Below are 16,727 nucleotides of genomic sequence, written 5' to 3' on the forward strand. Positions count from 1 at the left end.
AGATTCAACTAGACTGGACGTGCCTTTGTTTCCTTGAATTTGCGTACTGAGAACGAGGTCATTTCCTATATCCTGGTATAAAAATGTGAAATACAGTAAAACCTCTGTAAGTCGTCAATCCGGATAAGTCGTCATTTTTCTTTCCTCGTCATTTTAAAATTTGCATGGTTTTTACTCCGTTTAAGTCGTAAAAATTTCTCGGTCCCTTGAGTGACGACTTATCGAGGTTTTACTGCACTTCGCACTGCAACAGTCTAACGCACGTTGATGGTAAATAGATTATTTCAACAGCATCGATTATACTCCATTACTAGGTGTCTGGAGTGGAGGCTCCAGGCCCTTGTACGCGGTCCGAGGAGAAACCGGCACCGGTTGCGACCCTCGGTGTCGACCACAGGGTAGGTCTCGGTGTGGACCTCCCCCGAGATGGGCACCTGTGTGTATTATGTAATGCACATAAGATTCCGGAGTCTTCCTTTAGCGTTAATGTCCGGTCGCCGTGGGGTTTTAGTCAGTAGGAATCTGACACTCCCCCGCTGCCCGCTCCCCCCAGGGGACGCTGGGGGGTCTTATGCAAGATTTTCCCACGTTAAAAAAAAAGGAAAAAAATATATTTACAGCGGTGTTAACCGTTTGATCTAGAGCAAAGTGAAACACTATCAGTCCTACAGAGACCGCCGACGGGTGCGGATCCACCTGCTAAACATGCATATATGTATCCTTATTTTATTTCCTGCGTTTATTTAATTTGCTGTATTCATCTTCTTAGCTTATTGAATAAACTCATTAGGAGGAAGAACGTGTTGATTTTATTTTATTACTACTGTGTGCATCCTTTACATATCTGCACCCCTTACATCCCTGCATTATTTACATTCCAACATTCCTTACATCACATCCCTGCTTTCTTTACATCCCTGTATTCCTTACATCTATGCAATCCTTATATCTCTGCATCCCTTACATCCCTGCTTCCTTCATATCTCTGTATTCCTCACATCCCTGCTTTCTTTATATTCCTGCATCCTTTAAATCCCTGCATTGCGCCCTCTGACGGACAAAGTTAAAACTAAAATTTTCCCGAAAAACAGCGCCCTCTAGCGGCGAAAATAGGAACTAAAGTACTAATAAATTTTGCGCCCCCTGGTGGATAAAATTTGAACTAAAATTTTCCCGAAAAAACAGCGCCCCCTAGTGGCGAAAAAAGGAACTAAAGTACCAATAAATTTTGCGCCCCCTGGTGGACAAAATTTGCACTAAAATTTTCCGGAAAAAACAGCGCCCTCTAGTGGCGAAAAAAGGAACTAAAGTACTAATAAATTTTGCGCCCCCTGGTGGATAAAATTTGAACTAAAATTTTCCCGAAAAAACAGCGCCCCCTAGTGGCGAAAAAAGGAACTAAAGTACCAATAAATTTTGCGCCCCCTGGTGGACAAAATTTGAACTAAAATTTTCCCGAAAAAACAGCGCCCCCTAGTGGCGAAAAAAGGAACTAAAGTACCAATAAATTTTGCGCCCCCTGGTGGACAAAATTTGAACTAAAATTTTCCGGAAAAAACAGCGCCCTCCAGTGGCGAAAAAAGGAACTAAATTTGTACAAAATCGCTGGCCCTCTAGCGGCAAAAATTTGAACTAAAATTTCCACACCGAAGCAGCGCCCTCTAGCGGTAGAAAAAGGAACTAAATTCATCACAATTTTTCGATTTCTGGTGTAAGTCTATAAGAGATGTTGGGATATAAGGGATGCAGTGATACAAGAGATACGGGGATTTAGCGGTCGTCCCCGCGAGGGTCATGAAAAAAATAAAGAAATAAATATCTGCGAAGGAAGGCCTTTGTCCATAAAGAGGAGTAGGATAGTAAATAATTAGGAAGAGTAGGTCTTGGCCCATAAGGAAGGATAAAATAATTAATAACTGAAAAGGGTGGGCTTTGGCCTATAATGAGGGATAAAATAATAAATAACTGGAAAAAGTGAAATAAAAGGGATGATCGGTCGAGATCCAAAAGAGGGATAAAATCATAAATGCTATTCCCCTTTGATCAGCTTATTTAATAAGTAAAGAAAATAAATAAAGTAAATTAAATAAACTCCGAAAGGAAATTATGCAAATTAAATAAATAACTTAGAAAAGAAATTGGGTAAATTAAATAATAACTTAGTTGCTTTTTCAAAATGATTTATTTATCAATGCATATGAAGGGAATACAAGTTTGTCAAACAATTATTGTAAGAATTTTGCGGTCTTGTTCTTATGTTGACTGATTTTTAAGAAAATAGAATCAAAGGGAGTCAAAATTGTGTCTTTTCAGTTGTGACTACGGGGTGTGGTAGAAGAGGGACTGGTAAGACAGGTTCAATTGTTATTCTGAGTGTGCTCTGTACATACTGACCTAATTGCACCTGGAGCTTTCTGGGACCCTCAAAATTATGACTCCTCGAAAATAAAGACATGTCCAGCCTTTTTGTTTCTGCAATCTCTATTACGAATTTCTGGCTTCGTCGTTCGACTGGAGATGGCTATTCGTGGACCTGGACCAGCTTTGGTAGAAGAATGGTGAACGAACAGCACGACGAAATCATCTTAAGCGGTAAATTACACGTATGCTAAGTGGGCACCATTCAAATTATTATTATCATCATCATCCCTCCGTCCGCCCTTCTGAGAATGATTACACGCGGTCGTCTCTCTGTTTCGAACAGGCCCTTCCCTTTTGCTCTCCGTCCTTTTCCTCATTTGAATGCGATTTGGACTGGCAGCGGTGCGCATACGTTTCTTCGTCTTCTCTACTTCTTGATGAGCTATAGAAATGGATTTTATAACGACGGTGATAATGATCCAGTTCATGTTTCCTGTAATTTTATGATCGTTCGTCTTTTTATAAACACAGTGTACATTGATGGTGCATGCACTTCTTTTGTTTAAAATATTTTGCTACGATTTTTAATTGCTGGTGTCAAAGATTTTAATAGAAAAATTCTCAAGTATTGTCAATTTAACCCTTTGACTGCTGAGTACTCTTAGCTTAAACGTTGCGTGCGTACGAAATAAGAATTAAGTTAATAACACTTACAATTTTATTTTTTTTATTCCCCTTCATTTTTCAATTTATTTTTCATTGTTTTATTACATCATTATAATCTGATATCATATGTAATTAGTGACATGCATTGATAATTTTTATTTGATTGTGATTAAGATGTACAAGAAATAAATTATGCATATGTGAATTCATAGCAGTCAAAGGGTTAAAATCTATAGTATTCCTACTATGAAATCAGATCTTGGACGGAGAACCACTGCGGAAATGATAGAGTATACAAAGCAATCGCCTTATTCGAGTTCGATCACTGGTGATTCACGTAATACGTTATTAATTTGAATGCTTCGCGTCCGATGAATTATTTAACGGCACGATTAGCCTAATGCATCGAGCGTCCTCCTCTATCGAAAAGTTCTGACCATGCGTCTCGTTTGGCTGATAGTTTGTTCGTGATTTCGGTAACGGTCTCGATCCATCAGCCTTCCCTCGGCTTTTTTAATTGCGAAACTCTATTAGCGGGACGAAATGCAAGATTATTCTCAGAACCGTGACCGGTTGATTATTGTTATTACGTTTCTAACGTCGCAACTTTCCCTCCCTCGCAAATTTCAAATTGATGGAATCGCGGCACGTGCCAATTAGTCCCCTCTGTTATTCTCCTTAAATATAAGCATCTCGTTTCTTTTTATCTCGCCCATTTAAGTGCGATGACTTTTAAATTCGTGTTTTCGAAACACGCTTCTTTAATGGCTACCATCAGTCGCAGGTGCCTTCGATGATAATTTTTAATCGAGAATCATGGATTACTTTCGCTATATAGAGGTAATTTAACCTTTTAGTTTGATAGAATTAAGGAGATATTCTCCACAAAATCAATTCTTTTTTATTACATTTTCTTAAAGCTTAGTATCTCAAGAATATACCATACACATTGCCAAAATCTTATGGTTCAATTTGGAAACATAATTGCGATTTCAATGCTTGCATTATAAAATCATTAGACGAACGTCCGATGAAACATAGGCAGCAAAAATAGATTGAAAATTTAAAAAATAATTTTTTGATTTCAGATAGATGCCAGTTCGACAGGACACGTTTTATCTGTTTCATTTTGGTACGAGCTATAACCACACTCATACAGATTAAGATTATCTCTGAATTTTTCATCTGGGATGAATACAATCGTTTGAATGATGGAAGCCATCGAAAATGACACATTACGAGAAACATGTAATAACATGAATAAAAATAAAGATGAATTTATAAAAATTAAACAGTATCCTTTTTAAATAATACCCAAACTGTCTACAAAATAATAAGTTCCTTGGACTGTAACAATTCAAAAAAATGTCTCTCTTAAAAATCACCCAAAATCGACGATTCTAATGAAGAACACTCCCTTAAATTCTCCTCAATTTGACTAAAACCTGCTTGTTAAACTTTCGATACGAAACCATCCCAACTATCCTCGCAATTTTTATTTAAAAGTTATTAGAATAATGGCAAGATCCTTTGGAAAACTTTCTGCGGCATTTAACACTTGTTCTGGTCTCCCCAGTCGTATAGCCTCAGGTCCGTTGTCCCTTCTTGCGTCGAAAACGTAACATTACGGAACTTGGCAGCTCGGGGGGCATTCCTGAAGCCTGTGCAACGTGGCGCTCCGGTTACAAGCCTTCCAGGGGATGGAATTCCGATCGTAGGTGGTGCTCGAGCAGAAAGGAAACGGCCTTTGTCCTCGGGGAGCAGGGATCGCATACGTATCCATCGACGGCCAGCAATAATTAGGACGGCCTGGCCCGCGGTGAGGATTTCAAGAATATTTGCGAACCGACAGGCTTCGACGAATCGACGACGAGTACCGCAGCCAAGGAATTTCGTGGGTGGGTGGGTCACATCCTGAGGACAGGTCCCTGCAGCGCTTTCGGTACTCTGTCCTTTTGGTACCATCATTTTCGCAAGAATGTCTTCCTCCTTTTATTTATTCGACGATATTGATGACTTTGATGACCAGTGTGATTTTGATGAATATTTTGATAAATACTGTTTGATTATACGATATTATCCGATTTACCCAAATCACCTGAGCATCTTAATTTCTCCATATATTTTTTTCCTTCTTATCTCATTCTCCATTTAACTTCACCTAAATTACAAAACGTCGTAGACGTTCGAGTTACGGCAGGGCGCGTTAATTTCTCTCCCCCTACATAAATTCTCCCTCGCAAAATTGCCGGTTCCCGGGTCGTGAACGTAATGATGGTAAATCGGAGAATCCCTTAACGCAGACTCGTTCAGAGATTTCGTAAACTGGAGTACCACGGCGATTCATGGAACCGCTTCGACCGAAAACGATGAATCCGGTGGCCTCGGACGCGCAAAACGCGCGCGGGTGGAAGATTGCATGATTGCCCGGTGATTATGGGAAATTTTCGAAAAGTCCTAGAGTACCTGGCTTCGATACCCTCTTCGACACTCCGCGGTAATCGCTTTTACCCGCTTAATTGCGTAATAGAGGTTCTCTTTGATCGTACCGACCGACGACTTTATTTTAATACAGATTTTTTATTTATTCAGGATCTAAGATCGATGATTTTCCATCCGATCTGATCCAATTAGCTACGCTTGAAATTTCATTCCAGACACATTTTTTAAACATTAAATCATCGCATCAAATATTATTTTTCAACAGGTAAAAATTTCTCCTTTAAAAATTACATAGGTTTTTTAAATTTGGGTCACAATTGAGCCCGCACCCTCTAACGATTTAGAAAATTTCAAGAACGTTTCACAATCAAGGGTGTTCTTTAATGTAACTGAGATACCACGATAATTAATAACGTAAATTTTATTGTTTAAATTAGATGTGACAGTATTATGTCGTATCTACAGGAAAAGTACAAAGTTATAAGTTATACTATATCATATGTATATATGTATATATTATAATAAGGTAATTATCGTACGAGATAACGAAGAGGTTTCATAATTCAGCGTTTTTTAACCGAGTTCGATGGGGAAGTCGTCAGGTATTACGATCGTTTCGAAACAGGGGTGCAAGGAACGCGTGAGGGATAACGAGATGTGATCAGTGGGGTGACAATGTGTTAAATCGTGAAAAATAGAAAAATAAGTGTGTAATCGCCGAAAGCAGCCACGACAGAAGGCACGACAAATTGCTACAGAGAAGCCAGATGCTCGCTTCCTCGTTCCTCTTCCTTCCACGACTCTGTCTTTCGCTTCGAAATCCTGCTCGATCGATCATTCAATGGATAGAAAGAAAGAAAAAAAAAGAACGATATTAAGGCAGCATCGTGCGGTAAAACGAAATCACTTTTTGCCACGACAAGCGATGACTTTCTTCCGTCATTGTATGCGATCGTTCGAACGTCACAACTCGGAGTCTTTACATTCGAAGGGTACATGTATGATTCGCAAGAAGAACACGCGAGACGCGGTTCGTTCTCTCATTGTTTGTAGCTGGAAATAAAACCCAAAGGACATCGTGATCCTCGCGAAAACGTTGCATGTATGTACAAGGAGAAATACGATCGTTTAAGCGTTGAAACAGAAATTTCTCCTTCGATTTTTTCCCGATTTCCCCGGCTACTTCGACAGCTTTGGCGATTTCGACAAGCGACGACCTTAAATCTAAAAAGCTAGAATTCTCTGCTTATCGTGCTACGATAACGACGCGTAAGGACGCGTCGAGATCATTCGAGTCCAGAGAAAATCTCGTTTCTCCTCTCTTGGTAAATCCTCTTGGTAAAAAATAGCGATTAATAATGAGCGTACGTATAATACGTTGATTCTCTTAATACGAATAGGTAATCTATCATATCATAGAAGTATATAATATATGCGAATATTTGGCGTGACTTCGGGGATCGATAAAAGGACAAGGGATGATGATGATTTTCATGGGGAGAAACGGTGTTGTTCTATTTCCAAGGTTTAAATGAAACAAAGGAAAGGTGAGTAATGAAAGAAGGTCGATAGACGAACTCAGAGAAAAACGTAGATCTTCGCAATTGTTATTTTCTATGCAAGTAAATCTAGATTCTATCTGCAACGAAAGGGTAAGAGGGTAAGGAGTAAGAGAGCATTTAAAGACTAAGAAAATAAATCAAGGGCAATTGCGACGTTTCGGGAAAGATTTTCGTCTCCCATGGTTCGAGGCTCTTAACGCTACCGCTAACTTATTTACATCAAGGTAAACACACAACCGCGAAGAAACTATAAAATGGAGAGACAAACGTTACACCACGAATCTAACAAGCGACACGCTCGATTTCGACTCAAGAAAATATTCTCGATCGTTTTGAAATTGCGACCGCGATGATTCATTTTTTAAAATCCTATGTCCGCGAATCCTCGCCGGTGTTCCCGACCTCGCGTCCGTCGAGTGTCTCCGAATTTAATAATATTCCGTCAGTTCTTTCGCAGTCTTATGATTCCTACCAGACTCGTCGATGCTCTTCGACGCATCGTTCAATCACGAAATTGAACTTTCATTAATCTCAACCGAGCTTCGCAAAGCGTGCAACGTTTGCTCGGCAAACACGTTACGATGTTTTTCATCTGCGTGCGAATATTTTCAAGGAAGATTTCTTTTAATTGGTCATGGTTGAATCACGCGCGAGTACACGAGGAAAAACTTTCTTCCCGTTTTAACAAGAAATTCGCACGCCGATATCGCTCGCGATCGCTCCTTCCTTCATCGTTGTTTCCTGCAACGATTTCCTATACAAACGAAGACGAATCTTAGGATAGCGAGAAAATTCAGTCTCGTTTTTTACTTTCATTGAGAAACCGATAATAAAATGATACGCTGCAAGGATTTCTCTGCAAAGAACGAACGACCATGAGCGATAAGGAAATTATTACTGAAAGGAAGAAACAAGCATAACGAGTAGCGAACGCGCGTTTTGCAGTTTCAGATAGCCTAGACTGGTGGCAGAGCCCAGAGAGTTGCTGTTTTGTCAGCAGAGGTACTTAGGAACGAGAACTCCGTCGGGTGCCACCGTCCAGAGATCACTTTGTCCTGATGTTGGGCTACCACCACACTGGGTAACGGCATCGTTAGATCTCCTGCAACAAATAAAATAAAATATGAAATATCCGTAGTATATTTAGATGTAACGTAGTCTTCTTTTAATTTTGATTCGGAGATGATCTAAGACAGGGGTGATTAACTGACGACTCGTATCCCTCCTTTCTTAATACATCGGATTTCACTTCATCGGATTTCTTTCTCGCGAAGCACATTAATACCTGTTCTATACTTTATTAGGAACTAATTTTAGTGCTAGAGAAATCGGTAAAGTAGGAGAGCAGCTCGTGTAGCCCGCAGTGAAATTCGTCACCCCTGATCTAGGAAAGACCCGAGGACACTGCGGTAGGGAGCTACAATAATTTCATTCGGAAGGAAAGCTGGTCTGATTGGTCGTGCCCCACCTCAGGTGGTAATGTATTATTGGCTGAAGCGGTCGCATCTACTACAGTGATCCTCTTTGGACGTGACAAATTTTTTGTGTAAATTTTGCATAATTTTTAAATAATTATCTCAGAGGAAAAATTGAATTAATAATCAATTATATTCGGAGTATTATTATTAACTGACTGATCATACAAGTAAGGATATCATATAACAAAATATGGGAAATATTAGGACTTATAAAATAAGTCCAAACATTAGGAACGGATTAAGGTCGTATACTGAGGTATTACTGTAAATTAGGTTCTCTAAAACTAAAGAACCGAACGACTCCTCTTGGACCTGTGTCGTTCCAGGCGAAATCTTTATAACTCGCTACAATAGTTTGGTCGTTAATTAATTAATCACGAAGAACCCACCTTGCAGATCGGTGAGAACGAGCTTGTTATCGTATCCACCGGTTAGCAAGTAGTAGGCGGAAGGTGAGAAGCGTATGCTTCTGATATCAGCAGCATGAGGTTTAAAGCATTGCACGGTTCTACCGCCTCGTATGTCGAAGAGAACGCAGCTGCTGTCCTCGTGACCGGAAACCAGTAGTCGTCCGGATGGATCGACGCAGAGGGCAGCTACCGGACTGCCAACCTGCAACGGTATCAAATGCTGATCAGACACGCGATACCGATTCCGTTCCACGTTGACTCAAGGTACGTCCGATAAAAATTCGATCCGAAGAAAGAGATCTACGGAGAGAAGAATGCGTGAAGAAGATGGGCCGGTGTGACTTGAAAAACGTGGGTCGAAATTTTATCGGACGTCGAACTGAAAAACGAAACTTAAGAAACTTAAAAGGTCGATGATGTCGTCGGTGCATGCTGGATGCGCTATCGATCAGCGAAATCCTTTCTGTTATCGTTTATTAATCAAACGTTTCATGAGGAATGGACATTTCCTGTGGTAAATAAAAAATAAGTCGATTTCATGTTTCTTTTCTTCAAAATCTACTGCAGCTGTCAACTTCAAGTAGATGTGTACTTTGGCCAAATGGAATGTTCCTTTACTTTTGTACCTTTACTTTTAACTTAGAAAGTGCTGCCAATCTGACTGTAGGCAGAATTTCAAAATAGTCTTTGGATAAAATATGTATTCAATATTTTAACTCGATCGGCCGAATGGTTACTGAGAAAAAGGAACATAAGTGCCGAAAATCGTGATTTTACAGGGGGAACATTTTTCTAAAACCTTGCCTCTATTATACGTCAGACGAATTTATACGTATGGTACCCAAAAAAATTGTTTAAATTATAGATTCTGATTCCTAATATTATGTATTAGCAAATAAAAAAATAAACAAAATAAAAATTTAATTTTTTGATCCCCAAAAATTCCCACTGCTTTTAATCAAATCGAAAATTTCCTTTTCCGAAAGAATTTCATTGATCGGTGCCGATGACAGGAGAAGAGCACTAACCGAGAAGCGAATCAAATACTAATATTTGAACTCTATTTCTCTCGGTGAACGATGATGACTATCAAAGAGTACAAGAAACCAAGCGATGTAAAAGTTATTACACAAATTGTCAGTAAATCAAATTTAAAGTAAAATTATACTTCAATAAAATTCTTTAAAAATTCACATCACCTGTTTTCTGTCTGAAAAATTCGTGCTAAATTTAACAAGAGAACCCAACTAACCCTGCTTCCAGGTACCGTAGCCGGGGTGACCATGTTGACGCATCCTCTCGTTCTTAGATCCCAGAATCGTACGGTTTTATCCTGGGAACCGCTCACGAACATCGCACCACCCCAATTGTAAAGGGTGAGAACGTGTCCGCTGTGGCCGCTGAGAGCCTGGAAGGGTGTTCCTGTCGCGCAATCTGTCACGTAGATCTTACAATCGCCTGCACCCCCGCTGATCAACAGACTGGATTTGTTCGAGGTGTCCTCCAGGAAGCACAGGTCGCGCACTGTGCCGTCGTGCATCGTCAGCTCGACTTCTTGCCCTGCGGAAAAGGGTCGTCAGGTCAATACGTCGTTTGCGAGGGTGAAAGTTCTTCGGGAACACGGTTACGCAATAATTACACACGCGAGACGGTTCGGGTGTTACCGCAGTGACAAGCAGGAAGCTTAAAGGCTGTTATTTCGTGAATCGTGGAATGCTGGACACGTAAGAAGTCATGGTGATACAGTTTCTCTGTGATGTATGAGTTTCAATTAACGAGCTAACTTTCCCACCTGTTTCTGGATATGTTAAGTAATTTGAAACTTACTGCAGGTGTTATGAAGTTGCTGTCAGTGGTTGATTAGCGAGGTAGAAAGGATATGGACTGTGATGAATGACAGGATTTTATTTATTATCCTATTCGGTATTATTAATTTAAGTCGTTTCTACTTGTTTTTATTAAATTGCATAGATTAGGTAGTTCGTGAATTATTTTTTAGATTAATGATCCTTTCAACAATGTTTACATTACACATTTGATTTATTTTGATAATTAATCATCTTTAATTAATGATTAGCAGTAAAGGTATGGTTTCTGGTTTTAGTGGTGCTTTTTAATTATTAATTAGACGTACCTTCGAGGTTCGATGTATCAGCGTTGAAACGCATCAGTTTGACGGTCTTGTCGTTACTTCCGGTCGCCATCAGCTGCCCATCCGGTGTCCATGCGAGGCAATATATCGAACCCTTGTGGTGTTTCGTTCTCTTGAAGAGAACCGTGGGCTGATACGTCTGATGATCCTCTCTGAAGAAACGTGTTTCTTTTACACGACGCGTTCAACGATTCGAAGTACGTTTGTTCCATTTCACCGCGCAAAATATCGCTTAAACCAACTAAAAGAAAACCACGCAACCGAGACATCGATCCGCTGCTTTGCCCGCGAATCGTTTCACTTTTCCCCGATCCTCGATTCAACTTTCCACTTCGGCATCAGAAATTTCAAAGCTGAGACAAATTCATCGTTCATTGTACTTTTCAATTTCGATCTCGTTATGCTTTCCTATTTCACTTGTGCAGATGGATGGTAATTAAAAATTTTCTGCGGAAAATGATGAAATTTCCAAGTAACTGCGTTCTCGTGCGTCACTTTTCTTCAGCCTCGTTTTCATCCTCGTTCTCAGCCCGAGCGTTGTTCTTAATTGAACACGCGAGCAGGATGCGAACAAGCCGCGAGGAATCGCGTGGAAATCAGGGAGAGGATTGTCGATACGATTTTAAACAGGAAACTTTCACACCGCCCACGCTTTCCGCTAGATACTAATCGTTCCCCTCAGCTGAACCCCAATGGGTGTACGTTCGTTTGCCGATTAAACTCGTCTCGATCTTCTTTGAATCTACCTGTTCACTTTCTTCCAATGGAAACGGGGGTATCGCGTGTGGAAAATGATCGGTATGGTTGAAATCGCGATGGGGAAGAATCGAAGCGGGAATTTCCGATTTCTCCGCCCGGAGAATGTTGAATCGAGGATCGAAGAAGCATGTTCCGATTGCTTTTTGCTTTTCTAGAGATTCGAATAATTGGACTGCGTTTATATCGGTGGACAATAAAATGGGTCGGTGGATTCTTTTAGAGAAATTTATAATGAAATTTTTAAGTTTTATGAAAGAAAATGTATGAGTTAAAAAAATAACTTTGACCGACAAATTAATATTCAAAGGAAGAAGATTTGCAAATGATCCTCTACTATAATTGATTTCGTTCCCGCCTTGTTGGTTTCCTTTCTCGAAAGCGGATACGAGTGTTAGCGGAAACGTTGCCGAGAGCAACGACGGTAAAGAGACTTGGCACTGATACTGTTCCACCGAGAGGTTTCGCGACAAATGAAGAGGCAAGCTCTCGCTTATCAATCAACCGCTGTCACACTGCGACGCGTTTATCACGTTCCACATGGCCAATTTACACGCGGACAGAGTGAAACGCTTGTCGTTGCCGGCTACGCGAACGGGGAGCGACATTGGAACACGGATACCTTGACGGATGAATCGAAAATGATCATCTCCTTAGGGAATTGAATGTTTCGAAGAAACGTGATGTAAAATGAGAACACAGAAGCTAATAATTCTATGGGTTGATCCTTTTCACTGCAGCAGTGAATGGTAGAAGCAACATTATTCCCAGAATTTCAAAGGAGGTTCCATAAAAGAAGATTTCTTTTAAATCACAATGAATGAAAGTAAACATTCGCTTTTTTAATGGTAGTATCTTCGAAGAGAAATGAAATTTGATTAATTGGAAGGAACATCACGCTTTCACTACAACTCAAGTAGAAAATTCGAAAACAATAAAAACATGAGCAAACAAGATTCGTCTGTTTAATCGGAGATAATTATATTTCCATAATACATTGCTTGTAAGCTAATGAAAAATTAAACAAATTTTATCCAATTCATTTAGATGAACGATTTCTTTTACCTCCTTCTGATAGACACAATTAAAAATGCGATCATTTGAAATATTCGAATTGTTCAACCATCAGTTTTACAAGCCCAGTTTGAAGGCAAGAAAGAGGAGAATAAAGAGATGGTATCGCGGTGATGGGAGGCAATAAAAGAATCCACACGCTGGTCGAGCATTCAGGAATGCTCCGTTTGGTATGAAGGCCTTCGCCGTTCGTTAAGTCAGCACACTTGCGTAAAATTAGTCTACTAGCGGCGAAATTAAACGCGGCTCGAGCGTCGTCGATTCGCGAACAGGCCAAGCTTGGGACTGTAAATAATGGACGGGTTATCGCGAAACCAAGTGGAAAACGAAGCTTCAATCTCAACTATTGTTCGCTTATTTTTTTCTTCTGATCAACCGTAAATAATGAAGGGGTTATCGCGAGACCAAGTGGAAAACGCTACATCTGGGAATTATTATTTCTTCCTTCTGACCAACTATCATAGTATGAAAATTAGCAAAGAGATTCTTTTTTACCTGACATCGTGGAGCTTTGGATAGGAGCATATTCTCAGAGTCTTCGAATTCGATCCCACGGCGTACAATTTTCCATGGGGGTGAAACTCCGCGCATCGAACTGCCTGCACATCCTCCAATGCCGTCACAGGAACGAATCTCGGCCTGCCACCGTTGCTACTTCCGTTGCTGGCGTCTAATTCCTGCCTTGGTTCTTGCTGAAAACAAAAGAATCACGGTTCTAGATTATATTTCATGCTCGTTGACCATCAACGACACTTCGTGGTGTTAGAGAAATTAACAAAGATACGATCAACATCTATTCAGACGTCATAGACATTAATTAGTCACAATACGGTTTCAGGTTCTTTTTCATAACACTTTCATTGCGAAAGGCGAGTGTACGTTCAAGGTGTTTGACTGATTTATCACGCGTTTATCTCACTGGACTGATATTATCAATCTTACTACGGTATACTGGATAGAAACGAGCGAGAGAAATTGCTTTGTTTTGATGAAAATTAAAGTTGATGAAAGAAGAGAAAATTTTGAGTGCCGCTATTACGCTGGTAATTTAAAGTATTAAATAGAAACCTTATATTAAAGTATCATCGTAGATCGTAAGCGTGGTTGTTACGACTGTGTCAGTCAATGCGTTAAACTAGCCGTATGAAAGTGATGCTGATGAAACGTCTCGGTTTCAAGTTAGAGCGTATCACGGATGAAGGGTTAATGATGCTCGAGATTAATTATTGCGTCAACCTGTCGCTCGAATACGGCGAAACGAATTGCAGATCGATAAACTAGTTGTCAGAATAGTGCAATTGAGTTTGCGGAACGCTGACAAGCGTTTTCAGAGTTGGTATTTTGAGGTTCAAGAGAAAATTGATAATTGTATGAAGTGCTTTTGTTAAAGGTATCCAGCGTAATATAATTTGCACGGTTTAGATAAAAATATTCAAACAAATGTCCAGTTCAGTTGCAGTACTAGGCATTTAACGTAATCGCAACAGGTTACTTCGAATTGCACGCGGTTCAAATAACACGCTGTTCCACTTGCAATACTCTCTAATTTACATGTTAAAATTGTACAAGATTCAGGTAGCTGTCGGAGAAAAAGTTTGCGAAGAAAAATGAAAAACACACTCGTCAGAGATTAACATTTACGTTTCGAGAACCGGCTCGAATTGAGTTAATGTTCGAATGCTACCAGTTTCGACCCCATCATTTTACGTAATAAAAGTTGTACAAATTAGGGACACTTTTCTACTCGAACCAGTATGCTCTTGGTAAAACGTAACAGCGAACGCAACGAAAAGTCGAGAAGAATTAGAAAGCCAGACCTTGAAAGAATTTCTAACTACATCATGAAATTTATTTGTATGCTAATACAGGAGAAGTTTCCTGCTCAAGGCGTTTTGTCGTTTGAAGGCTCATTATATACATATTGTTTCGTTGAACTTATGATAATCTCTCAATGTCGTGAATTATCTCACAAACAAATAAATTTTCATTTTCTCACCAAGAATGATTAATACGTTGAGCGTTATGAAAGCAATTAGATTAAGAAGCATCTTGATTCTCATGATCTGTAAAATTATTATTACGATGGTATAATTATATTATAGAGAATAATTTATATTTCATTAACACTAGAATTACCGACGTTTGATGCACACTTATTTTTAAGCTGAAAATAATGTAGAAAATTAAATAGATAAAGGATGAAACGTAATTAATTATATATGTTAGGGGAATGTATGAAAAGCAGGCATTGTATAGAATGCCTAGCTTTTTCTGCCAAAGTATGAAATATCTAAATTATTAATATTATATAAATTTTTTCTAGGCATTATAAAGATTTTATAAAATAATTATTCTAAAAGTTAGTAAAATAAGAAAAAGTTCTAAAAGATCTTTAATCAAAAATTTTTATTTAGGGGAAAATTAATATTGTTTATATTAGGATTTAGATCGATATTGCCTAGGCATTCTATACAATGCCTGCTTTTCATATATTGACGGTAACATGTGTATCGATTCTTTATCTCGACAATAGCCAACATACATTTCAATAAAAATGTATAATTTAAAATAAGAAACTTGAAGCCAGTCATTTCGACTGGCTTGGTAGTAATAGCGTTAAACTCTGAAATGAAATGAAATAATGGCCCCACATATTACAATTGATATTCCAAAAAAAATAAAACGGCTTTCTAAATTTCAGAGCGTAACAATTTATTCAATCCATCAAGTACCAAATAGTAAATTCTTAAAGTATCGTGTAACCCCGTTATGCATATTTCTCTGGGAGCTCGTTAAATCGTTCTATTCTCTCGGTGGTAATTTTTACTCCTTGACTAACCTTTGCAACTTCACGGAACGATAATCGTTTAAACGCAATCGATTTTACCGGCCAACAGAATTCTACGACGAATTTTCCTCGGACGTTTTTCTTAACGGAACAACCGGCGAAGCCCGGAATCGTTTCGCGATTCGTCTTGCACAACGTTTCGCGCGCCTCGCCACGCTTTTACTTTCGAGTTCCACGAGTTCCTCGTGCACTCGATCGTCTCGCGATAAACTCGAATTAGCAAAGCAAATGAGAACTGTTTTCCGTTGTCATCATCGATCTCCTCTTGCTAAACCGTGCGAAACAAGGGATCGAGATCTGAATAATTTCATCGCTGAAAAACAATCGTTCTCTTTAAACCGTTCAGTGGTTTTCTTCGAAACGAACCTTGAATAAGATACGTTTCTTGCCGTGCACACAATTAAACATTTTTCTCTATGAATAATCTATTAGGTGTCAAAGTGCTAAAAAGCAAGATCGGTGATAGATAGATTTTTTAAAATGATTTAACGTGGAACAGCATTGTAATTGTTAACAGAAATGATTTCAAACGAATGCAGGAAACGAAGAAGCAACGTGAAAAAGAAAAAAAAATTCCAGAGATCTAGGACGAGACAGGTGTAGAATGATTCCCGGCAAACACATCGCGAATCAGCGGAGCTGCTTAGTCACGAACGCCGTTTCTCCATCGGTGTTCACCGTGCTGTGTCGTTTACGCTGAAACGCTAATAGAAATCGACTGGATCAAAGGCAGACATGCCTTTGGATTCGTGAAAAGCCTACGTCAAAAGCCTAGGTCAATTTTTGATTATTCATTTTGTTAGAAAAGAGACAGCGTGAATGATTTCTTAAGGGGAGTCAGCATTTTCTGTAGTACATTGAAAATTAACCAAGTGCATTTGTGAATTTGAATGGCGAAAAACGTGATTTTACAAGAGAAGCATTTTCCACCCACTTATAACATCCAAAAAATTGTTTTAATTATAGATTCTGACTCCA

The 16,727-nt window shown here is 39.3% G+C and overlaps 1 protein-coding gene and 1 long non-coding RNA gene across 6 annotated transcripts in view; one reads left to right on the top strand and one right to left on the bottom strand.

Moving 5' to 3' along the window:
- The window catches only part of LOC114880314, a 126,239-nt gene extending 118,449 nt beyond the window's left edge, over positions 1–7,790 (top strand). The window contains exon 5 of the long non-coding RNA XR_003790059.2: positions 4,116–7,790. This is a non-coding gene — a long non-coding RNA (uncharacterized LOC114880314). The remainder of the gene's footprint in view (positions 1–4,115) is intronic.
- The window catches only part of LOC114880228 (WD repeat-containing protein 47), a 59,592-nt gene continuing 48,739 nt past the window's right edge, over positions 5,875–16,727 (bottom strand). For 4 of the 5 annotated variants that reach the window (XM_029196056.2, XM_029196064.2, XM_029196029.2 and 1 more), the window contains exons 7-11: positions 13,397–13,593; positions 11,054–11,223; positions 10,172–10,479; positions 8,899–9,139; positions 5,875–8,133 (exon numbers count right to left, since the gene is read on the bottom strand). In XM_029196056.2, coding sequence (XP_029051889.1) covers positions 7,988–8,133; positions 8,899–9,139; positions 10,172–10,479; positions 11,054–11,223; positions 13,397–13,593 — 1,062 coding nt within the window. In that variant the 3' untranslated portion in view covers positions 5,875–7,987. The remainder of the gene's footprint in view (positions 8,134–8,898; positions 9,140–10,171; positions 10,480–11,053; positions 11,224–13,396; positions 13,594–16,727) is intronic. The other variant, XM_029196038.2, reaches the window with a different exon arrangement.

The sequence above is a fragment of the Osmia bicornis genome, chromosome 5 (assembly GCF_907164935.1).
Source record: "Osmia bicornis bicornis chromosome 5, iOsmBic2.1, whole genome shotgun sequence".
In the NCBI taxonomy this organism is placed as follows: Eukaryota; Metazoa; Arthropoda; class Insecta; order Hymenoptera; family Megachilidae; genus Osmia; species Osmia bicornis.